The sequence below is a fragment of the Hydractinia symbiolongicarpus genome, chromosome 9 (assembly GCF_029227915.1).
Source record: "Hydractinia symbiolongicarpus strain clone_291-10 chromosome 9, HSymV2.1, whole genome shotgun sequence".
Classification (NCBI taxonomy): Eukaryota; Metazoa; Cnidaria; class Hydrozoa; order Anthoathecata; family Hydractiniidae; genus Hydractinia; species Hydractinia symbiolongicarpus.
In genome coordinates, this window is record NC_079883.1 from 23,177,360 (window position 1) to 23,203,535 (window position 26,176).

A 26,176-nucleotide genomic window follows, 5' to 3' on the forward strand; every position below is an offset into this window, starting at 1 on the left:
AACATTGCATGCATCTCATCCACATCAGCTGCCTTGCGTTGCGTCAGGTCTGTTTTGTTTTCAGGACTCGGTGCCGGAGTTTCGGAGCTGACGTAATTTGCCGAACAGCTATTAGCAAGAGATTCAAATCACTTAGAGTAAAATGTAAACAAAACAAATGTTGCGATTTCTCCTGGATTTTTGGTTGCGGACATCGTTTTCTATATTTATATTCTATATTCATTTTCTGTACTTATAAATTAATAATTAAACCATAATTGGTTTTATCGTTATGGCATAATAAAAAGAAAATGGCGTGTGTGATAAGTTGTACTATACGTGACTCTAGTTGGCTAATGTTTCTTTTCAGCTTGCTAGCTGGCTATTTTAAACAGATTTAGCAGCACGAATACAATATACTCTCGTTAAGTGGAGATCTTTAGAGGGATTCGTAAATTCATAATCAAAATATGGTGTTAAGTAATTGTGTTTAATTTTTCTCGTTCTATATCTTATCAAACCAGAAGAATAGAGACGCAAGAGTTATATGAAAAATCTGAAAAGAACTTGAGAACAGTTTGATTTGTTTACCAAAATTCTCTTTCGCATTATTGCAATATACTCCATCTTTGAAAAATATGAAGGCATTTTATTAAATGTCCCACTTAAGCAAAGTTTTTGCTCCAAGGGATGGAGAAAAAATGTACTACTTAGCAGGAATTCTACTTATCTGGGGATCTACGACTTAACAAAAGTATATTGTACTAGCTATAGCACAGTCCAGATGTAAGCGTACGTGTATGCTTAAGTTTCACACCTTTTTCTCGGAGGCGGTAGTTGTTTGTCTTTTGTTCTTATTAATTATCTTGCAAGTCTTGTAAGTCATTAACTTGCGCGTAATAAAAAAAGATTCTTGAAGAAAAAGTAGCTTATTAATAACTGCGCGTAACTATTGTTAAATAGTGTTAACATAACTATTCCAAATAGCATAATTGCAAATGTTATCAACTTAATTAGTTTTATTAAATAAAAGTTTTGCATGAAAACTAAATAAACTAGCCAGAAGGCATTGTTGGTTGTGCATGTTAAATAAAGCTTTTAGGCGATAGAAATAATTATATTTTAACAAAGATGAAAACTTTAATTTTGATAGAAAAGCATTTTCAGATCGCATTTTAAAAGTTTAAAAACGAAAAACGGTGATAGAAATAGTTTTTAAGATCGCGTTTTAAAAATTTAAAAATGAAAAAATGGCGATAGAAATGGTTTTTTAGATCGCGTTTTAAAAGTTTAAAAACGAAAAACGGCGATAGAAATGGTATTTTAGATCACGTTTTAAAAATTTAAAAAAGGAAAAACGCCGATAGAAATGGTTTTTTAGATTGCATTTTAAAAACGAAAAACGCCGATAGAAATGGTTTTTTAGATCGCATTTTAAAAGTTAACAACAAAGAGCGGCGATAGAAATGATTTTTTTGAAAGCTTAAGAACGAAGAACGGTGATAGGAAAGCTTCGTTAGATAGTGTTTTAAGTATTTAAATGTTATCGACTCTAACTAATGTGACACAGCGAGCCATTGTTTGACAGTTTTATTAAATAAAAGATCTGTACGAAAACTAAATAGACAGCGAGAAGCATTGTTTGTTGGAAGCATTGTTTAAATCTTTTAAGAAATTGAAATAATTATGTTATAAAATTCAAATAATGTTAAAACATTGATTTGTACTAACTCTTGTTCCAAGATTTATTTTTTAGAAAAAACACTTGTTTTTTAACTTTGTATCTTTTTATTGTCACCAGAACAAAATGTTTCCACAACGAGCGTTTTCACCTTTTATGTGCGTTGATAGTTATATTTTTAGACTCTTTCTACTGTATTAAAATCTAAACATAATGTTCTCAAAATGAGTGTTTTGTTCTTTCCAGAATGTCAAAAGTTATATTTTTAGATTTTTTCTTTCCTCGGTGTTAAAATTTAATTTGTTTTCGAAATCTTATCTCGAATGCAGGGTTTTTTGGTTTGCGTTATTAAACGTTGCTTTTTATAAAAAGAACTTTTTTCTTTTCGACGATAAAGAAATATTACTAAAAGTTTTAAAAGTAGCACTATTTTTTTTTAAATATTTAGATCATTGGATTTGTTGTTTTTTAAAGGAGCTTGTGTTTTTTGAATATATTGAGATTAAAATCGCGTTACTATAATTAGTTTTGTTGTTAAAAAAAATAAAAATTCAATGGCCTTCGCGTTAAATTTTTTCTTGCGCAGAGTATTGTTTATAAACAATGTTTCTTGCTATGTTTTTGTTTTTAACACGAAGCAATTATTTTCGCGCAATTTGAAAGGAACTTGCTATCCTATTGTTTTTTTTGAATGAAAGCAATTATTTTTGCAAGTTGAGCGTACGCGTACGCTTACATCTGGACTGTACTGTAAACTTTGTTATCCTGTTGCATTCATAATTGTTCCTCAGCATCCAACTTATGATGTGATGATTTCCCATAATTAGCTAAACTTTCAAGTTCTACATCTTATAAACCAGTTAGCTAGCTTGAATTTTCAAAAAATAGAAAAATTCATAACATCTCAGGCTCTTTCACATGAAATCACATTTTCCTGAGAGGTTAACTTTAGGATTATTTTTCTTAGAAGGGATTTTTTTTCAGAAAAGTGAATTTGCTATTTTTTTAATTAATCTTGGAATTGTTATGTATGATGAAGAATATGCTAAAACCATATAAATTTATGCTATATATTGTTTTAATAGTGCTGAATGTTGCACTTTTCTTACTTAATCAGGTACCTTTTGTGATTGGAACATAAAGAAACAAAAACTGTATCTAACTTCATAGAAATTGAATTTACAAAAGGACAAACAGCATGTTTTCCAAGTATAAAGAATTAGGATATTGAACTTCTCCAAACATTTTATTTTTGTAAAAGAGAAGGAAATGTGTGAATTGAGTATGTTAATTGTTTTGAAAGGTCTTAACATTCCTTTGTGCTAAGAACACATGCACCAAATTTGTGAAAATTTAATATATTGAACACTGTGGGTGTTTTGAAACAACGATAACAAGCAATAACAATAATTTTTTTCTCATAATATCATGGGAAAATAATTATTTCTGCATATGGTTAACTTCTTGAGAACTAATTTTTTTACTGAAACTTTCTTCTGGTTTAGCCACTAAAAACTCAACCGTGGAATTAAAAATGCGTATGTGGAAAAAAAATTATTCTTTTATAACTTTAACTTTGAATTTGTTGTTTAGATATTTTATTAAAAAACTTTTTTGACTTCCAACATGGTTACTTGACTGATATTTATTGCTACATAGAATGACGCTGGGAGGTAATAAAGTTTCACTTTTCTTTCTTGTATATGGTGTGAAGGTTGTTGTAAATGCAAACATTGATTTAAATTTATATTTTCCCCTTTTTAAGGCCAGTGTGGTTGACATGAATAGTCCTCGTGACACCTTCTTATCCGACAATGAGCACATGCCACATACTAGTTCTGTTGATTTACAAAATGCTGACACCTCTGCACATTCAGATTTTAATTCTAATGATCTCAAACTAATCGATCACAGCACACCTACACCGCTAGAAGATGATGAAGTTTTTCAGGTTATTAAAATTGCAGACAAACCAGATGAAAATGAGAACATCGAAGTTGAACACTTTACAGGAAAAACAGTTGATTCTCGTCTTGTGATTGTCTCATGGAAAATTCGCCAGTTCTCATTGTTAAATAGAGCTTTAAAGCCTGGTGTGATTATTTTCCAATACAAAGCTGATGCGAGTCTACAGTCTATATTGACAGATGTCAAAGAGTTGCTAAAGGGAGAGAAATGTGTTAGCTTAGCATTTATATGTCATGGAAATCCAGGCAGTTTAACTATCTGCAAAGAGCAGGTATTTAATTGTGTTATTGCTACATTTGTTCTTCATTTGCATTCTGTGGTTTACCTGCATTTTAAATTTGAACAGCTATGTGTATATATATATGATTTTTACACAATGATACAATGCTGCAACCATGTTTGATTGGATTTTCATAGTTTGTTTATCTGACATTCAGTGTGAAGCACTTCAATATTAAGGCCTTATACAGTCATATTTTAAACCTATTAAGCAGTGAGTAAATTATGGGTAAATAAGTGGGTAAATTATAAAAAAATGAGTGGGTAAATTATAAAAAAAGCAGGGTGGCAATCTGAAAAACCTAGAAAAGTTGGTTTTTCCAAAATTGGATCAAGAAACTAAGCTAGATTCAGAGAAAAGTAGGGGAATTCTGCCATGTAACACTTCAGCTGACAACATTTTAAGTCATTTCAAACATTACTGCGGTATACTGAAAACACTTCGTAAAATTTCCAGTTTATATATATATATATATATGATGATGTCTATCTATTCTGAAAAAGCCGGGGTAGGTCAGTGAGTAAAATTTAATGACCTTATATAGACCTGTCATATGGCAAAAACTGTGCATTCCTTCACCGTATATTTACATAGTATATTAGAATGACTGCTAAGTTTCAAGTTTATATTACTGATACATTTTGAGGGGGAATAATGAATTATTTATATTTCATTCCATCTGACAAGTCTTATAACAGCTAATGTTGTGCAAATCCAGTAAACAGTCAGACTTTTATCAAACTTAAAACCCTGTTTTTTATTGTAAATTCAGTATTCCAACTTTTCAGTTATTATTCTAGATCCTGTCATACCACAATATTGATGATACTACAATAAAAGATTTCTTTAATAATCTCATCAGTACCGTGATTGAACGTTCAAATCCTAATGCTCACTTAGATCTCTTGTCCACCTCACTTGTTTTGTCAGGAGATGGGCAGTTTGTAGTACAAGCATTGCAGGATTACATTCAGGTAGTAAAATTCGCTCTGTTGGTTATATACATATCCTTTTGTTTCAGGACTTTTTTTGTCATGATGGCGAACATACTCATAACCTACTTCTATATTTGGCACAAAAGTCTCAATTGAATTTATATTCTTATGTATTGCCATGACAATAAAATTATATAGTTGAAGTTTAAAGTGGTATGCAAGGCATGAAAGTGTTTGTCAATTAGCTCTCAAACAGTGTAATTGTTTTTTGCGCTAGGATGAGTGGTTATTTTGAGGATTTTATTGTTACTTATGTTGATAATATTTAAAATCTTCCACCTTAGTAGAGGGCTAGTTGCTGCCTCATTAGGTCTAAGGAAATGTTTGTTTTCTTATTGGGAAGAGTTTTACACCCAACACAGCTAGAATTTTAAAAATCTATGTGACAGTTCTTAACAAATTATTTCATGACACATCAATTGTTTAAGTTGTTGAGTCTCCCTTACAAATTAAAAAACAATTAAGATTTTTGGTAAGGACATATTTAGAAAACGACTTTATGAAATTTTCGTTTGTTGGTTGACTACGTTATCCCTTCTGTCAATTTATTTATTTGAGGGTGCTAAAATAGGATATGAAAACAGTGTAATTATTCTGTTTTATTTTATGGTATTTCAGTTATTATAATTTTGCTTCTGTTTTAGATTCCTGTCATTGCAAGTAAAGATATCTTGGGTTCTGACATAAAAAGAAATGACATAAACTTGTAAGTTCTGATTTGTAAAATAGAAATATAAAAAGGTATACATTGACACTGCTGTACCCAAAAGCTAATGATTCCACTATACCGATTTATCTTTGAAGTTTGAGTTAAGTCTGTAGACTTCATTTAATAAATTGATTTAGTTTTGTAAAGCTATCAAAGCAAAGTCCATGATGAAATATGTAATTTTAACATGCTTTTGGTTTTCAGGCATTTAGTAGCATTTTCATGTATAAATGTAGATTTTTGTGATAATAAACTGACATTGTTTATCTCCATTAATGGAATTTCTAGAAGTAATGTTGGAGAATTGTATTTTAATGCCAACCTTCTGAGAACTTGGTCTGGCTCAGGTAGTCAATCAATCAGTAACTATGAAAAAATTAGAACTATTGGCAGAGGTAATTTTGTTTTCTCTCTTTTATAACTACAAATGTCAAGTATTTATTGAAATTTAATGAGTATATAAGCATTGAATTAATTTCTAAAATTTTAGAATAGACTTTAATTAGAGCAGGTCCTTGTGGTCTTTAATTAGAATACGGAAAAGGGTGGGTGTTTAATAAATGTTTAAAACTTTATGAGGGGTGTGTTAGGCAAAGAGGGGTTTAAAGAGGATTTCTAAGTTATTAAATTAATTTTTGACAAACAAACCTGTTTAAGAAACAAATATGTTTGAAACTAAAACCTATGCTTTTTATAAGATTGGTGAGTGTATCAAAATAAATTTATATGAATATGAACAAGCAACAATAATTCTTCTAATTCATTCCTTCTTTAAGCTTGTGCCATAAATGCTACCAAACCCCATTTTTTTTAATCAATAAGCTTCTAGCCATAAAAGTACCTGCTGTCTATTATTTCTTGAGCCATGTATCTTTTTATTTCAGGTGCATATGGTACGGCTGTGCTATACAGAAAAAAGGACGACGATTCTTTAGTTGTTTTGAAAGAGATAACAATAATTGATTTAAATGCCACTGAACGTCAAGCTGCAATGAATGAGGTTACTTATCATTCTCCTTATTTGTACTGTCATTAAGGTTTTTTTTTACATATAACATCTGTCAGGGTAGTTTTTACTGTCACATTTTGAGGAAGCATGTATTTATGGAAACAAATTGTTGGAACATTATAACCTGTGGCCATAACAACACCCAACCAATCCTTTTCTTTTTTATTAAAGCTTAAATGCCATGCTAAATTTATTACGAAAAAAGGGTTACTGGTGACTTGCTACATGATACTGTATTATGTAATAAGATCTTTTAAGTCTAGCACATATGCTAAAGAAATGTGCATTAGAAGATACAGAAGTAAGTTTTTTGAATTCACTGACCAATTTTATCTTGATAGACGTAAACCTTTAGCTTTATGTGTACTGCTTATGTGATGTTTTTGTACAATCTTTTAGGTAAAAGTTTTAAGTATGTTGAGTCATCCGAACATTGTAAGTTATTATGACAGTTTTGATGAAGACGGCATTCTATGGATTGAAATGGAATATGCTGATGGCGGGTATGTTGTATAAGCTGCTGCTGTTTTGAGAAAGTGTTTTTTTTTAAAAATAACTTTTTGTGTGATTACTTTAACCCTGTTCGATCCGGAGTTTTTCGAAGACATTATGACTGAGGGGGGGACTTTTTTTACACGAAAGCAGAAAAAAGTCAAATGGAAACATGCCTTCACTTTTTTTAGTACACTACACGAGTTTCTGGCAAAACAAGAAAGTGACTTGGAAGAAAAAGAGATATTGATCATGTTCTCGCAGATGGTGTCTGCTCTGAAGTATTGCCATGACAACAACATACTACACAGGTACTTAGATGCTCCATAACATTAATAATATGACATATTGACAACTAGTTAATCTTTTTCATTAAACTAATTTTTTTAGGGATTTGAAAACCCAGAACATATTTTTAACGCAAGAAGCGAAAGTAAAATTGGGAGATTTTGGCATTGCAAAAATAATGACAACTCATAATGCTGGTAATTTTACAGTTGTTGGCACACCATACTACATCTCTCCTGAAATGGTAAGAAAATGAAACGTTTTCCTGTGTGATACCTTTATGCACATTATGGTTGTTTGGGAAATGAATCACATTTAAGTTAGTGTCAGCACAAAGATGCTTTTGTTTGGGAAATGAATCACATTTAAGTTAGTGTCAGCACAAAGATGCTTTATTGAAAGTAGCCAGTAAAAACCAATGACACTTTTTCTTGGTAAAGGTTTCCATAATGCTTTTAATTGTAAACGCCTGGGTAAAATTCCTTTTTGCCATTTTTTACCTTTTAATAAGAAGTGATCACTAATGTGGAAAATTTTATTATTGTTACTGCAATCCTGTCAAAGTTTTAATTTTTAAATGTGTGTGTATACAACGTTTGATGTATTTTACTGTTATTTTCTTTTAGTGTGAGGGAAAGCCTTATGATAGCAAAAGCGATATTTGGGCTTTAGGCTGTATATTATACGAAATGGCAAACTTGACAAGAACATTCGATGGAACCAACTTGCCAGCCCTGATTACTAAAATTGTGAAGGTGCTACATTTGTCATAATAACAGTCACAGTCTGTGTAGCGAGAAGTTAACAATTACTGTGCTGTTTGTTCGTTTAGGGTACTTTTGCACCTATCAAAGAAACTTATACCCCAGAATTTCGCCTTTTGGTAAGACTGCTTTATCTACAAAAAATTCCCTATTTTTTAGAAAATCTTTAATTTCCTTCACTTTTTGTAGGTTCGAGATTTGCTTCAGAAAGATCCAACAGCAAGACCTAATACTGAAGAAATCTTGTTTAACAGACTTGCCGAGGTAACTGTCATATTTGTAATCAACAAAACTGTGTTGAGGAGACAATTTTGGTCTACTAAAGTTTAAAAAAATTAACACCGTGTTTTTTTAAAGACAGTCCAGCACCAAATAAAAGCTTTTCTGGAATTTCTCTTCTACAAAGAAGTAAAATTATCTCTACTTATTTTGATAAGCAGCCAAAAAATATGTGTATACATCAATATAGTAATTTCAAATATTTTAAGAATTATACATTTATTAACTCTTACAGCATGAAATTAATCGCATATTCATATTTATTTTGTAGTTATTGCAACGTTATGATGACTGTGATGAGAAGTCAGACAGTCAACCGCCAGTAAACTATGGCAGAACAAGGTACTAGTTTCTGTGGTGGACATATTTTCTCGAAAACATCATATTCTGTATCATTTGTCTATTTATTGTTGTAGATCCTTGCTTTATTATTGTGATGTTAGTGCTATGCAGTTGTACCCAATTTTTGATTTACCAGTCAAAATACAAATTGCAGAGGTTAGCTGTATATATTTTTTCATGTTTGATGCCATTTGTTACACTACACTACACCTCAATTGTTGAAAAAGCATTAAAATTCTGGATTTTGCTTGTTTTAGGTTTCAATTGGCTTAGGACATATTGTTGGAGTTAGCATTGAACGTGGTATATACACCTGGGGAGATAACAGTTATGGCCAACTAGGCCATGGTGATCTTGAACCAAGAGAAAATGCTACTGAGGTGGTTTTACTCAGAGGAAAATCTGTTGTTAGGTTTGTCACATGACTCGGTCTATTTTGTTCCTTTTCGTCATGTTATATCGATCTGTTTTAAAAAACTTTTCTACCAGGTCTTTTTTTTACATAAAGGTTTTCATATGACTCGGTTTAGATACATTTGTTCTTCTTCTTAAACATCATACCAATATCATGTTTTTGATATTATTTCAGGTCGTCCTGTGGAGATTACTTCTCTACATTTTTGAGTGATAATGGACTAGTGTTAACATGTGGTCAGGGTGAATATGGATGTTTGGGACATGGAGATTGGAACACACTTACTCGACCAAAACTTGTTGACGAGTTACTTACCCTCGATATTGTGTCATTGACCACTGGTTCATACCATCTTGCAGTTACTACAGCTGAGGGTGAAGTGTACACATGGGGTTGTGGTGAAGATGGACGACTGGGACATGGGAATGAAGAGAACTAGTATGTGTTGTTATGAAATGCTCAAAATTAGTTAAACTATATAAATAAACGAGAATAACCCAGACCTTCGTGAATTGAGTGCTTTGTGAGGAGCGTGCACGCAATATGTATGTGGCAATTAGTAACATACACAAGATAACGTGCACAACCTCGAATATTGAAAATTTTGATAATTATAAATTTAATCCATGGCACCGATGATAAAACTATTTTGTTATAACAATTTCGACATACCATCATTTAATGTCAAATATATGGCGTCAACAGCTTCTGCCTAGAAAGCACTTCTTTTCTTTTGCTTATTTTGCAAATAATAACATTTATATAATAAAGCAAAATTTAAGTTATGTAAGAAATTTTTAAAAATGAAGTAAGGTTAAAATCATTCGTTGTAAGCATGAATGACCTGCGAAAGTTAAAAAAAAATTATGTGCCTCATTTGCGTGTTCTAGTGCATTAATATGAGGCACGCGAATTCTTGTGTGCTTAAAATCTTAATTCACAAAGTCCTATAACCTGCCGCACCATGTAAAATTGAATTATGTGCAAGGTAATATGAATTGTTTTGGATATAATTTGTTTTGGATGTTTTTTTTTCCATGTATCTGCACTCCTTTATATTTATGAACAATATGATTTAGTTTGAACCTTTGACATATAATTTTTTCCAAATGAAATGCAAAGAAAAAATTGATTTCTTTAGTTTATAATTTGTTAAGATAATTTGCAAAATTTGTAAAGGACAAAAAATCTGGCAATGCTAAAAAAATGACCATTATCTTTAATAGGCATAGATTGTTATTTTCAAGTGCTGACACAACAAAAAGTGTTTTTCTTTGATTCTTAAAAAAATATTCATGCTAAACACACATTCATGACTTTTTTTTACTACCAGTGCTTTTAAGTTTAAAATGTCTCAATGTCTCAATCAATATTTGTGTCAAAAAATCTTAGCCTAATTCGTATCTGCTTTTAATTTTATTTTGTGTTTTTATGTTTAGTTCAGTTCCAACTAAAGTGAAATTCGTCACAGAGCATGTTTTTATTAAAGTTGCACATTGTTCAAGTGATGGTACTGTGTTCATCGCTGATACAGGCTCAATGTTTGCATGTGGAAGGTATATGTTTTTTTATCAGAAAATGAAAATTTGATCTGGGTATGCTTTCAACAAACTTTTTTAGGCTCAAAATATGTTTTTCATAATATGGTTATTTATATTTTATTTTCTTGAACATCGGTTAGCATTTTCAAAAATTGAAATCTAATATACAGTTGCTTTACAAAAAATCACCACTCAAATCCAATGTTATTGTTTGTAATTAATCTTAAACAATCATTCTATACAACACTCTAACATATTTGGAATTTATTTTTAGAAATCAAGGCAATAAGCTTGGTTTAAATCCGCGCCAAGGTTTTCTTTTTCAGTTCAGGTCAAGATCTAGTAAAGTAAGTATGTACAACATTTCGCGCCTCTTCAATTTCATTACATCCATTATACTTAAGTATAAACAAAATCTCGCGCCTCTTTAATTTCATTACATCCATTATACTTAAGTACGTACAACATCTCGCGCCTCTTAAATTTCATTACATTCATTTAATTGTCATCTACATATACACACCATCTCAATTAGCTATACGATGTATCATTAAAGTATTGTCACATGCAATGTAGTTGGTTTGTTTGCTGTTCGCAATTCTAGCAGCTACAGATTAGATCTTGCTGTCTCTTTCGCTCAATGCCACGCAGTATGTCAGCGATGCCTAAAATGATGCCTCCAATTCTATGGATCTACTGTTTTTTTATAATTTTTTTATAGAACACAGTGGAGCATGTAAAGGTCCCTACACTCATTAAAGATTTGTGCAAGTATCAAATTTCAGATATACAATTTGGTGCAACGCATATTGCTATGATTAACGAGCAAGGTCGCTTGTATACAAATGGCAGCAACACAGAAGGTCAGTTGGCGTGTGGCAACACAAAACCAAGAGAAACAATTTCAGTTGTGAAAGGTTTTGAAGATGGTGTATCTGTAAGTAACAGAAATTTAGTAGAGAGAGAACATGTATGACTATAAGATATTTATGATAACAGTTTTGGGGTTGCATACAATGGCTTTTGCTAGGTCTATATAGTGATTTGGTGTATTCGGTTATATAGTGTATCTAGAAAGTAAAAACTTATATAAAACAAAAACTCAGTATGTTGAGTTTTTTGGAGGGTATTTTAGCTTTTTTTTCTCTTTTTAGACTATTGCATGCGGCTCCACCTTCTCACTTGCTGGTGTGCAAGAAACGATTGGCCAGAATACGGTCAATTCGGTCTATTTTTGGGGTACAAAACCAAGCTTAAAGAGAAGTAGAACAGTTTCTTCAAGTGATTCGTTTAACATTAGTAGGTCTGGCAAGCATAGAAAAGTATCAATGGCTGTTGAAGACGACAGCAGTTCAATCAGCGATGTTGAAGCTGGGTAAGTGGGTTGCCTCTAAATTATTTCTTCTCAATGTATATAATAGCGTTCTATAATTACTGATGCGAGACCTCGAAATACATGAAGACCACCAAATTAAAACAATGTAAAGGTATTATGGTTTTGGAAAGTTTTTACATCTTAGGTATTTGACCAATTCGAACCTAAACAAGATTTTAAAAATAAAAAAGTTAGGTATTAGTGAAACTTTTAGCTGGTGATGTTGATGTAAAATATTATCACAATGACTTTCTTACTTACTAGCTCTTCACGTAATGACTCTGACTCTTCATTTGTTGTGTCATCGAGGAAAACGAGCACTGTAGACTCAGCTCGGAGATCAGCTGAAAGACGGTCAGCTGGTAGCGAGTCATCCCGTGCACGAGCAAGTATGACTTATTTACTTATTTGAAACAACTGAAGCAAATACAGAAAGGTTGGTAGGGATGCCAAAAAAATTGTAGAAAAATGAGTGCCTAGAATTTTCTGCAGTGACAACCCGAAAATTTATAGGACTCATAGTGTATCCTTCCCCCCCACCCTCTTATTTTTAAAAGGGGGAAGGGGATTTTTAAAAAATCCAATGAGAGAGGGAGGCACCAACAGACAAAATATTCAGGGGGGTGAAAAGGGGTGCTATTTTTTATGATAATACATCTTGATAGTTATTTTATGGAAAGGAATTTTAACTATAAGATTGACGCGATTTGTGATTTCGACCCTGAAAAGGGGTGGGGTGCCATCATGTTTTTCAAAGGGGTGGATGCTAAAAGGGGGAGGGATAGAAAAAACGATTATTAAGGGTGGGAATGGGACCAAATTACTAGGACACTATAATTTTTTTTAATTAAAATATTTTATTTTTTAGGGACTATTTTTGACGAGATTGGTGACGTGGAAGAAAATGAAACTCGTAGAATGTATCTCAAGAATTTGTTCAAAGGTTCCAACATGCAAACATTAAATTTAGTGTCGAAAGAAAATGTCCCCGTGGTTACTCCACAGTTGGCATTCAAGTTTAAATCTATTGGTGGCATAGAGGGTAGTTATAATTCTCATGATTTTTTATAGCTCTAGTTCCAATGATGGAAAAGTCGTGGTTACACATATCAAGATTATTCACATTATGTAGTACTTATTTGAAGGAGGTGCTTTATGTAGACATGTATCCTGGCTTTTCAGATTCTTGAATTTCTTTTTTTCACTTATACCAAAATCTTTGCTCATAAATAAAAATTAAGGATCCAGTTTGGCTTAAAATCGAAAGTTTTAATTTTCTTTATCTGAATCTCAATTTTTTTACCGAGTCATTTTTCAGTTCAGGATATTGCAAGTCGACTGTGTGTATGATTGTGTGTGATTGGCTGCATAATATTCTACTTCTACTGGGGTGCTATGTTTCCTCAATTCTCCTTAATATCGAAATTTCCCCTCAAATATTCTGTAAAAGTAGATTTTCTTAAACAACTGTCATCTCAAATCTCTTCTGTTTTAGTTAAGTTTTCTAGTTCAGCCTGTTGCATGTTTTTATTTTCAAAAAAATTATAGAATTACTACATGGGTACAGCAATAATTCGTTTTTTTACTCCTCTCTCTCTATATATATATATTTTTTTGAAAAACATGAAAATCTTGCCAAGTTTTATAACAATTCTGTCATCTTGTCTAAAAAGATTCTCCTGAAATTTGACTCTATAAAAAGAGTAGCAACCCTGTTTGAGTTCCCAGACTGTGTGTATTTTTATAGAAATATATATTTTTGTTATTAGTATAAGGAAGAAGTCAGTAGTTTTTATGTTTCTTTCTCTTCAGGTTACAGTGAGAATGAAGAATTCCCTGTTGTTCTGCAAGAAATCAAATGTTTCAACGATCACGTTGTTATCCACTTGGAAACGACAGCTCCACCGCCTAAGAAAAAGAAGTCACTACGTCAGAAGAGTTTCGATAGCTCTTATTCAAGGTTTCTTACTCCTTGAGTTCTATACTTTTGAAGTATTTCCTAAAAGCAGGATTATATTTTACAATTTTGAAGGGGTGACTCACAAATCGTAAAGTTTACGGATTAGGATGTTAAATCGTTTAAATATTTCGTACCGTGAAACACCTTTTTTGGAGAATTGACGTTAAACCCTTCTACTTTTGATATAAAATACAACGCATATAATTATACAACGCCCAATCGATTTTTGTCAATAATACATGACCTACTTTTTAAGACCTTGATTTATATAAACAGTAAGAATCTGCTTCAGGGAAAAAATACAGCCATTTTTTTAGAATATGTTCAACATGAATGAAATCGTAAAAAGTAAATAAATAAAAGAAAACGTCAAAAAATCTTGTTTATGCTAGCATATAAAGTTTTTTTAAAAATGTATTAAGAACTGTCTCATGAAAAATTTAGATATTTGTGTGAAAAAAACAACTTCACAACGTTAAAAAAAGTTTTAACCCTTTTTTTCGGTTATCACGCTAAGAAAATGATTGTCATGGCAACCAGTGTAAACAAACAATAAAAATGGAATCCTTTCTTTATTTTATGCACTTACGCTCTCAAGGTTTTATAAAATCTTGTTTATATAAGCTCTCCACCATTGTTTGCAAGAACTATAGTTTGTTTTCACAAAGTTTATTAAGAGAAAATTATACCTTGTGGAGAGAAAAAAATACGAAATTAAGAAGAAGGTTTTTTTTTCTATGTTTGAATTTACTTATTTATTTTTATTTTTATTGGTTGCAATCCAATATGGCGGACCAATTTGTCTCTCTTTCTTTTAACTATGTTCTTATCAAAGTCTTTTTTGAAATTTTAGTGCAAACAGTAATGCAAAAGAGGAAAGTTCTGAAAATTCAGAAATGGAAACATCTGGAGAAGTATGTTTTTTTATTTCAATGCATAAAAAGCTCGGAAAATTTCATCAAACCAGAATAAAATTCTGGAAAACAATAATTTTGCAGGTTTAAGACTTTTCTTTAGAAGACCTCAGATGTGATTTCTAAATAAAATGGTCAACCTTAGGTAAAAAGAAAAAAAGAAAAAAAGTCGGATGCGGGGCAAATATTTTGCGTACTGAGTTTGTCTTGAGGATAAATAGATTCACTTCGCAGAGAGAAAGAGATCTTTCTCTTCCCTATTTTTAGATTCCGACGTGGATTAAAAATGAACTCGAGGAAGGCATCGTGGTTTCTGATGGAAGCAGTAAGATAAAAGTTGAGAAACAACCTGTGTATGTTGACAGCGGTCACGCTAGTGATGACGAAGAAAATGACGAGGTTGATGTTGAAATGAAGTTCCAGCCGGTTCGAAGTCGATCATTTGATTCTATGTCTCGTCGCAGCAGTGTCAATGCTCAAAGTAGGGATCCAAACTTTAATATTGTACCGAAATTGAAAAAGATGGGTTCGTTGCTTAAAATACAGGAGGAAGCGTCAACTGAAACGAAAATAATCGACGGGGTTGCCATCACGTCATCCATTGCTGAAGTGGACAGCCCACGTGTTGCTGACAACGACGAAAATAATAATTTGGTATGTTTGTTTTTATTTTTCCGCATGCAGCATGAAACTTCAACTATGCAGTTGTTCTGGAGGTAGCTGCTGTATGATCCAAGGAGAAGTTATAATGAATGATATCAAATTGTCTATAATCTGGGCTAAGAAAAAGTCAACGACACTTTCCTAAATGAAATTATCATGCGTGGCACTAGTAACGCATATAATTTTATTAAATTTTTTTTTTCTTCGTATTTTGATTCGTCCAAAAACTGTGACAAGTATTTAAATTACCAACATTTCCCTTTTCTACGCAGTGGAGATATTTCGAAATTCAAAAACCAACGTGTTGATTTATACAAATGTAGCCTCGATCTATTCACGCATTTTCTTTCAACTTTCTTGTTTGTCATATCAAGTGTATATCGTGCTAGCTTTCGCGAGATAGTCGGTTGCATTCGCTTAAATGAAATGGGCTTGTGCATAAGGTCTGACCTACTAAATACCAGCCATAAGAGAGGATTTCTTGGTAAAGGTAACGTAACTGGAGCAAAGATAGGTGATACCATCTAGTGTTGCTTAGGTGGCGCTGCTTTTTGGATGTTAAGTTGAAAGTTATTTTGAGAAATGTCGTCAATTATTGATATAGTGAGTAAAAACTTGCATTAAACCCTGGATTAGATATTAAAGAAGTTAATCTCGAAATATGTTTATAACAAGCAAAATAATGTGTTGAAGGTGAAATACGTTCATTATTTATACCGAGAAAGTTGTTTTTTTTTACTTTCAGGATCCATTGTCAGTAACCCAAGTGTTTCCTCTCCCAACGAGCTCAGTGTCACCGGATTTGAAGAGAAAACCGAATGCTCAAGTGAGTGCAAGAAGCTCAGATGAAGTTGAATACACTACTGTTAAGAAAATTAACCTGAAAAATGTAAGTCAGTTTGCTTTTGTAAAAACATTAGAGCATGCTAACAGTAAGATCAATCAAGAAGATTCTTACTTAAAAGTTATAATTAACTTCAAAAGGAACAGAAAATTAGGGTTGTAAGATTTGTTAGGTAAAGAACCTGCTTTGTTTAAGGTCGTTGCTTAAAGTTTATTTCTTCATATTTTTAGCCGAATTCAGCTGAAGCAGAAAGGTCAGTTTCTTCTCTTGTTAACCACAACTTCTTCTCATTAATTTATACGTCTATCTGTCTATCCCTCAAAATGGTACCGACAATAGCGAGACGCACGCAATGCGGTATAAAAACGGCCGAACCCGTGGATTTTTACACGGGCCACCGACTAGTTCTGTTCAAAACTTTAATCTTTCTTTTTCTATTCAGGAAAAAAATACCTAAAGAGAAACCGGTCCAAAGTAAAGCAAGGTTAGTTATTATGAGCTCTTAGACAACATCTTCTCAAAACGTGTTTTCAATACAATCAATCATAACAGAGCGACTGTAAATCATGGAGTGATTTCAATGAAAAAATGGGTCAAAGAGACCATTTTTATTGACATTTTATTATTTTAAAGTTCTTATTTTTCAGAAAATTAAGGAAAACTACAGTTTTGGTACCTAACTAAACCTTTTACCTTTCAAATTAGCTAACCATGAAACCACAGGTCCGGTTTTTAGCAAGTGTTTTGAGTCAGGTCAGGAAAATGTCTTTCAGAATCGTCGCTAGGCAACCGAAAACAACTAATCTTATTTTTGTTCTCTACGTTTAAACGAGAATTCTGACGCAGTACACTCCATTGGAAACAGTTTCCATGTTAGAAAAAATAACTGAAATTATTCTCATGTTTTGTTATAGATTAAAAAGAACACAACAGATCAGAACGAACAACGCGTACGTACATAAAACACTGTTAGTTAAGAATTTTGTTATCCATTTTTATCATTGCGCTTTTGTTTTGATGTCCCGTTTAATGATGTTTGTCCCATGTAGTAAAATTTCCATTTGCTTTTTGTTACTAGATACAGGCCCCAGGACAGAAATATTAAAGAGAAAAGGTTTGTTGTATAACCCACCTTGCCCCACATGCTCTCCCTCTCTTCTTTGTAACGCTTCACCCTCCTCTCTCCTCCTCCTTTGTTTTTATTACCTCCGTTCTATTATTTATTTATTTTTTTCTCAGAGTACAGCAAGAAAGAGTTTCATCAGCGAGTGACGCTGATGATCGAAAAGATAAAAAGAGAGTAAAACCAATGTCGAAAAAAGAAGACGAGGAAAAGGTAACATACGACGTGCGTCGTTTGTATGGCGTACGACACGTGTTATGTCATCTAACGTCATACACGCCGCTTTAGGCCGCTTTGCTTTCCTTTCTTATCATTTAAGATTTAAACATAGAAATGCATAAAAAAACCAAAACACGTTTTCAATTTTCACCCAGATTATGAAAAGTTAAAAAATATTGCTCTTTGAACAGGAAAAGATAGTTATAAGCGAGAGATCAAATTAAAATTCCGCAACAGTTTCCAATCTCTATCACAAGAACAAGGTTAATTTCGCCAGGTATGGTTTTTTTAAACGATTTTTAACTCTTAGAAACTCATTGAAGAGATTCAAAGGCAGGCGAAAGTATCTGAAGAGAAACTGAGAGAAGAGATACAAAAAATACAGGAAGAAAAAGAAGAGGTAATGACGTCACGTACGAAGCTCTTACTCAGGCCACTTCACGCTGCTTCTTATCGGCATTATCAAATTGTCACAAATGCGTCTAACGCTACCTTTTTTTTTAAGTACGCGATCTAAAGTTTTCTGCACACAATACCTGACGAGTATAAGTATTTATAATAGTTACCAAGAAATGTGGTCATTAACATATTTGCATACTCTACATGCAAGGTACAATAAAGAGTTACAAGTTGAAAACTATACCTCAAAAACCTGTCTTTTTTTACCCCTCCCCTCGCCTACCACTCTCTCATACCTCTTCAATGTACAGCATGCCCGCACTTTGTTACTGTAGTTGCGAATTGTACACCGTCGTCCACATCAACTTCTCCATCGTGATAGTATGCCATTAACTTTGAAGTAACAGTCATTAGCAAGGCAAGCTGCAAAACAATGCTACAAGTTTTTGTTTTTTTTATAAAAACAGCATACGTACCCATTTCTTCCTCGCCCACACGGATGAATTGATTCTAAGGAGCAATTTTGTGACACTAGGACCACATAGTTTTCAGTCATTTCGAATAACATTTCATTCTGTCCGCTGATATGTTTTTGTCATGTTGAAATTTAAAATCCAATCAAAGTTTCTATAAATGAATTAGAACGCTGTAATTAAACCTTTATCCAGACACCTTGTCAACTTTTTAGAAGATTTGGTTTTAAAATTTCGGGGAAAAATAGAGGTTTGATCTCTCATCTCTCTCTATCTGTCTTGTAGCGAGAAGTAGCGTTGAAGAAAATGCACGACCTTCAACTTCAACAACGTGAAGAGTTGAATAAAAAGCAGGAACAAGAAGCAAAGGTAGATTTTAATTCGACCTCTACAAAATGTCGAGTGACAGTTGATAAAGCGGTTTGAAATGTTTTAACTTTATAAATGATATTTATAAACATTGAGATATTAAAGAGGTTCCGAAACATTCAGTAGCTAACATTTAAATTTAGTGCTTGACACGAAAGTCTCTTGTGGTGGCGAAAAGTAGGCTTTACACCGTAAGGGGATTGTAAGGGGAACATAATGCGTGATAAATTATGAATGCATTATAAAGTAGCTTCGATCTTTCCTTATGTTCATTGTGAGGATAAGAATAATATCTAGAGAATTATCTCGTTGTGCCATTGCCATGGTTTCGCAGCTTTTGTAGCTCAAATGCAAGTTATTATTCACTTGAAGCCCTGTTGCAGGACCTTCATTGAATAACTTTGCCATAATGCATTATATTTGTGTTTTTAGAAAAGAGAGCAAATATTGAAGAATGAAATTCACGAACTGAAAAGTGATCTGAATAACGTAAGTTGTTCTCCTACATAAATAATACTCTGTTATTGACGACAGTCGCATATCCAACTGCATATTCTAACTTTATAGAACTCTTTTTCAAAACATACCTTCACCACGGTGTAACTTGTTTTTCTTTTTGCAGCAAAACAGTAAACTTCAAGATAACTACAACATTTTGCTGTCGTTGCAAGAGCAGTTACTACGTATGCAACAGGTAATGTGGTCTTTTGTAAGATTAACTGTTGTCTTGACAACATGTTATCATGGCATTGGTCGTTGTCTTGACGAAGTGTTGACATGGTAGTGGTTGTTGTCTTACAGCATACTGTCATGGTATTGGTTGTTGTCATGGTGTTGTCATGGTGGTTTTAACAGACACCTAACAATAAACGCATTGTTGCATTTTTGCAAAATTACAGTCGTCACTTTACAACAGTCATTCGTAAAGATTTCTGGCACTCGTAACAAGAATATAGTCGCATGGTATATTTCACAATTCTGAAATTTCTGATATCCATACTGACACAATAGGCCAACATTTTTTAAACACAACATAATTTTACATCACGCATTCCCCTTTTAGAGTAAACGCCTTCCTTTGAAGAAACAATTTTCTTCAACTCTCCTATTTGAGCGCCTTTCCTTAAGGCGTCATGAGACAGGTTAGTTTTGCCTAATTGATGAAGTGTTGCGGCAACAGCAGTTCTGATCAATACGAGACAAACCTCAGATTCAGGCAATCAGCAGCAACCGCGATCCAAGGGCATGTAGCGTTTCATCCTCATCAAAAACGCTACAGGCGCTAGGATCGAGGTTGCTGTTGCTTTATAACTAAACACAGAAGAATACGTGTTAAAAAACAATTATAATAACCTCTGGATAATTTTAGGCTAATTAGAGTAGAACATTTTCTGTCGTTCATAAGTTCCAATGCACTGAGTCGAAAGAAGACCGTCCAGGCAACTGTCATTAATATATCCATTTGGCTGCATAAAATTTATTTCTAGAAATTTTAGATTTTGTTAGTTGCAAACCTTCCCTAAGTTTCTTGTTGGATGTATATCCCTGTTTTCAACAATTCAACTCTTTCACAGAAAAAAAGTGTGACAAAAAAAATTAGGCTAAATTTACAACACTTATTTTTGTTTTAATATAAAGCATGTTCTTGTTTAGAAATCGTTCTTTAATCTTTTTTGTCCTCTAAAGCTTTTAAGATAAAATTTGTAAGCAAGATGAAAAATGGAAGAAAATCTTTCCATTGCTAAATTAAATACACGTCAAACTTATGTTAAAGTGGCAATTGCCAAATTATTTTTTGCCATCGCAAAATTAAATGCTTGCCAAAATTTGTACGAATAAGGTATTTAAGTTAAATAGTTTTTTTTACATAACCTAAATATAACCTTGCTTAGACCGCCATATGACATGAGAGATTATATTACTTAACTAACAGGAAGTGAGAGATGTTCTGAAATGTGAGATGCATTCACTTTTTTTTTAATAACTTCTTTACAAATTATTGCAAATATTGAATCGAGTCATGGTCAATGTCCGATTTTATTTCTTTAATTATTAACTTCCAGTTTCCTAAATCACTGATTGAAATAGAAATTCGTCTTACTATCACTTGTTGTTCAACGAACTACTTAAAATTCGAGACGCGTGTATTTCTGGAGACTGAAAAACCACAAACGTCACACGACTACTTCATTCGCCCACTCTACTCGCTCTTTTCTTATATTTGTCTTTAAACCCTCCATTAACCTGTTTTTGCCGTCATAATGATAACATTTCTTCTTTTTTGAGTGGTTTGGATTTCATTAAATTTTTTTGAAACTCATTAGTCTGAGATTAACCAAGAATTGAACTCACCTTCAGACCATGCTGGAGACGTTATGCAAGCAGAGACAACAATATGAAATTTAAAATTTATAAAAGCAAGTTAATAAAACAATACTATTGCATAATATAATAATTACAAGCAAGTGCAAATCATGCGAATGTTTTTAAATACGTGGCTAAATACAATGTTACCTGGAAATAACCATGAAAGTGTAACGAAAAAGAGTTGCAAGAAAACCTATTGTTTGAAAATTTGAAAAAAGGCACAAAAAATGTTAGAAATAAGTCGAAATAATTTGGAGTAGTGACTCTTCAACAATCAGATTGGGAAAATTGTCGCGGAATTTAATTTTTTTTTTATGTCTGTGAAAACTAATTACAATAACATTTCTTTCTTTTGATCTACTTAAAATCACGGCCAAAACTTTATGAAATTCTACACATTTTGGCATAATATGCTAGTCCCCGTGTTCTTCAGCTACAAATTTGATTTTGAGACAAGACCAGCTGCTTATCTCAACTTTGTACATGGGGGAAGGGGGAAAAGGTAGATTTAACAGAAAATTCCAAAGGTTTCCGTCATGATTGTAGAACTGTATATAATATGAATGTGAATTTCAACTTCACCTGTTTTACGTCTCTTGCATAAAGGCCTAAAAACGGTATAAATTGTCATTTTTTGTTCGCGAAATTTAATTGCCTCGTGTGTATTTTCGTTTTTTATCTTTTGAACATACCTTTCTTTACTTCACAAAACTGACTTCTCTTTTTTAACCCAATCGAAACCAAAAGATGGCAAAAATTTGGTGCAAAAATGAAGATTGAACAAGAGTTAAATAACTTTGTCCATGTAGGTTTTTTTGCACAATCAGTAAGAATGTTTGACATATTCTTCCCACTCGATTTTTTCAAAGCAAAATATAATTTTAAATACCATAATCTACACGAGTAATATTTCACGAAAAGTAGTCACTTAAATGACATTCGTATTCCCTATTTCAAATTCCTCTTTTCATACAAAAATCAGCAGGTAGCTTAAATGTAGAGAAACTGCAACGTAGCTACAATGCACCAACGTGAAAGTTGATCGAAAGTTGCGGAGGTGTGCGGAAGGTTGTGACAAACCACAAGACATTGTTGAGATATGTGTCAACACTTCACATTGTCAAATTAAATCATAAAAACATGTCAGATTTGACGCGTTGTAAAGATGACATGAATACTTAAACATTTCGCAACGCGTTTTCTTTTAAATTCATATTTTCACTCAAAAATTACGGACCTAAGAATCTTTTATGTGTTGAAGTTGAAAAGAACTAATTCACCGCAAGGGCGCATGCGCGGTTATAATTAACTGAATTTTTCTCTATTTCATGAGAATGACGAAAGTCTTAAGAAGTTTAAATTTATCTTGCGTTCGCCAGGGGGTACAAATGTAGGTCCTCATGAATGACACACAATACCCTCAATTAGTCTTGTACAAAAAATATTGCTTTTTTACTCTTCCGTCTGGAAATCTGAAATAGAAAATGAAATAAAATAGAGTTATAAAAGAAGATTGTCAGGAAATTTTCAAGAGGTAATGTTTGCTGAAGTGGCATCAAATTTTAAATGGAGCTCTAGACAATTCTTTATCGGGTTTATCGGGTTACTCTGTTTCAAGTAACAGTGCATAATTAGAGATCACAATGGCTGCCTCTGATGAGAATTTTAATCTACCTTAAGGGACTTAACTGTTGCGAGAACTAATATTTGTATTCTGTAGGACACATGAGATTACGTGTGTATTCTGTAAGAGACATGAGAGTACGTGTGTATTCTGTAGGAGACATGAGAGTACGTCTATATTTTGTAGGAAACATGAGATTACGTGTGTATTCTGTAAAAGAGATGAGAGTACGTCTATATTTGTAGGAGACATAGCAGTATGTTTGTATTCTGTAGAAGACTTGATAATACCTTTGTATTCTGTAAGAGACATGAGAGCACATGCGTTTTCTGTAAGAGACATGAGAGTACGTGTGTATTCTGTAAGAGACATGAGAGTACGTGTGTATTCTGTAGGAGACATAAGAACACATGCGCTTTCTGTAAGAGACATGGGATTACGTGTGTATTCTGTAAGAGACATGAGAACACATGCGTTTTCTGTAAGAGACATGAGAGTACGTGTGTATTCTGTAAGAGACATGAGAACACATGCGCTTTCCTTGTTTAACTGCTAAAGAGCAAGCTGACAGTTCGTCTTAACTTGTCTAATCTTTTGCGTAAGTGCTTTACATGAGATGTCGTAATTCCAAACACACCACCACGAAATTATGAATGAACGGTTTACTAGTAAATTTTACTACCAAATAATTCCATTGCAAATATTTGCCTCGTATTGGTGTTGTTCAAATTGATGACGTAATATTGTGTCTGCAAGACAATCTTGGCAAAAGAAATGAGTGTTTACGGTTTTTTATCGTGCCAGAAGAAAATAGTTTATCTGTCTGAAGACGATACTTTTTAGACGTTGTTAAGTTCTTATGTTCGAGATTAGCCATGTTGTGATTTTGAAGAGTTTTGCGCAGAAAATATGTTTTTGTGTTAGATTGATCTCGTGAGTGTGTTCATTGATATTTTAATGAACACACTCACAACCATTTAATATGTTTTGTTTTTAGAGTCAAATAAAACCTTCACCATTAGAAAAGGTTAGTTTTTACTCTTCGTATCACTGAATTATACAAGCTATATTTCTGTATCTTTACTCCTGCGACTTTTACGTATATTTTTCCAATTTTATTTTTATAATTTTTTTGATTAAGCTTTCAGCGCATAAAATTATTGTCCGTCGAATTTGTTCTGGACGATTTAGACATTTCCTACGTAAAGAACATTGAAAAAAAACTCTTTTTTCGCAAAAAAAAGTGTTGATTCGGAGAAAAAAATTCGACAAAATTATTGTTAAATCTTAAATGGTTGAAAGTTGTAGTAAAACGCATCTTTAATGGTGCCCTAAACTTCCCTTTTTTAATGTTGTGAGTTGGAGTAATAAAAAGGAAATCGAAAAGAGATACCTTTTGAAAGTATGCATAGTATCCTCAACACTTCTTGGATGGTTTAAATGATTACTTGAAAACATCCTGAGAAGTCCTTTTGCGGTCACACTGAACTAGCTAAAAGTTATTATACACGTGTTTTATATACAGCAGCATGTGCAACCATTAAAAGAAAATCCGAAAGAAGCTTCCCACAAGTCACCAAAAAGCTCAGTATGTCTAATCATGTAGATGGCGAAAAAACGCAATATCAGAATGGGTGACACGTGTGGGTGCTTATATGGTGCGCATAAAAACTCGGTGTGAATGACAATGTAGTACACATAAACATTAGAACCCAGCAGATACGCATTTTGCTTTTCAGTTTTTGAAGGAAGCTATCTATATTTGAAAGAAAAGCAGAGAAACTATGAACGCAGAACAAATGAAGAAGTCAAACTGATTATCAGAATGGGATGTCACATATGTCGTCTCTTCTTTGCAGAGTTTTTTATATACGTTTTTCAATATTTATTACAAAATGATACATACATTTTTACACAATATGTGCAAGATTTTTAGGTTAACATATTCTAATATATATTTCGTGCACCGTCAATTTATTTTCGGTGTTTTTAGCTTCGGGTTTTAAATAGTAGACATGTGTTTTCGACAACACATCGGATAGTTTATTCATTTTTACAAATACAGATAAAAAACAGTTTCTTGAGCAACTCGCTTTAGAAGCTCGTTTTTCACTGGCCCTTATTTAACACGTGGTTAAGCATCAAAAAATCCAATTATCACTTATATCTAAAAACAAAAACACGATTTAACGCTGGAAAGGACGACTTATTTTAAGTTGTTCTGTTTTGAGGCTTGGCTTATTTTGGTATTTTTTTTAAATGAAATTTACCGTGTTCTGTTCTTTTATGTATATTATATATAATATAAATAAACTCAGCAATTATTTATTAGTGAGGCTTTTTATTATCGATGTAAATTTTGTTTATTTTTAAAACGTTATATGTCAGGTGTGATTTTTCTGTATGAATATAAAAGTGTCCGAAAACTCTCAGTTTTGTGAGACAAGGAAAAGTCGAGGTTTTGTTTCAGGTAATCGAGAATGAATTATGTTAATCGTTACACCGAGGTAGAAGTCTAAAGAATTTGTCAATAAAAACTTTTCATCTTGACAGAGTCCCGCGTTGTGGCATGTAAATATGTGGAAGATTTATTGTGCATTGTAAATAATAAATAACGTAAACAAACAAACAATCAAATTAATTTGTTTATTTATTATTCCGACATTTGTCAACAATATCACGCCTTTTCAAGACAAAATTTATGATTTGAAATTTTGGTTTTGAGACACTCCTAGAGTAAGAAATTAATATATGAATTTGTTTTTTTGCATAATCATACCTTTGCGCCTGCGTACACCACTTTTTAGAGATCTGGTAGAGTAAGGCCATAAGAGTTCTATGCCATCTAGGAGAATAGAAATTAAAAACAATAAAAAATTAAATAAGTGCGCGGAGCTTTAAAGTTTAGTTTGTTCTTTCCCTCTATTTTTGTCCTTCTTTCCAAATTAAGTTTGTCCGGATAGGAAAAATCTGTAGCTATATTACGTCAAGAGTTAATAAAAACTGAAGGAATATAAAATCCGACCTTTTTTTAAAGTTCGACTTACCTGAAAAAAGGTTAGTCTAAGGAGGGCTGGAAAATGGGTCCAGTTAAGGAATGTTCA

General features: G+C 32.7%; 2 protein-coding genes across 4 annotated transcripts in view; one reads left to right on the plus strand and one right to left on the minus strand.

The window, feature by feature from the left end:
- LOC130656355 (28S ribosomal protein S10, mitochondrial-like) overlaps nt 1-25,391 on the minus strand; it is a 55,513-nt gene extending 30,122 nt beyond the window's left edge. Inside the window, exon 1 of the mRNA XM_057459192.1 lies at nt 25,382-25,391. The gene's annotated coding sequence lies outside the window, so the exon portion shown is untranslated. The remainder of the gene's footprint in view (nt 1-25,381) is intronic.
- Nucleotides 3,080-25,709, plus strand: LOC130656350 (uncharacterized). 3 transcript variants are annotated; one of them, XM_057459185.1, is made up of 37 exons: nt 3,080-3,333; nt 3,426-3,899; nt 4,709-4,882; nt 5,548-5,609; nt 5,901-6,007; nt 6,497-6,612; nt 7,021-7,124; nt 7,305-7,424; nt 7,504-7,645; nt 8,028-8,156; nt 8,234-8,284; nt 8,355-8,429; nt 8,716-8,786; nt 8,861-8,942; nt 9,044-9,198; nt 9,376-9,639; nt 10,641-10,757; nt 11,017-11,089; nt 11,464-11,679; nt 11,897-12,117; nt 12,382-12,506; nt 12,986-13,159; nt 13,930-14,077; nt 14,931-14,991; nt 15,259-15,645; nt 16,400-16,543; nt 16,729-16,751; nt 16,941-16,982; nt 17,413-17,466; nt 17,577-17,612; nt 17,738-17,834; nt 18,151-18,240; nt 18,998-19,081; nt 19,514-19,570; nt 19,704-19,775; nt 24,070-24,099; nt 24,598-25,709. In XM_057459185.1, exons 2-37 carry the CDS (start codon nt 3,441-3,443, stop codon nt 24,676-24,678), a joined length of 4,443 nt encoding a protein of 1,480 aa, XP_057315168.1. In that variant the 5' UTR covers nt 3,080-3,333; nt 3,426-3,440; the 3' UTR covers nt 24,679-25,709. The 3 variants fall into 3 exon arrangements, with proteins under 3 accessions (XP_057315168.1, XP_057315170.1, XP_057315169.1); XM_057459186.1 differs by having other exon boundaries at nt 3,146-3,333; nt 17,413-17,448; XM_057459187.1 differs by lacking the exon at nt 17,577-17,612 and having other exon boundaries at nt 3,145-3,333; nt 17,413-17,448.
- Nucleotides 25,710-26,176: the final 467 nt, after the last annotated feature.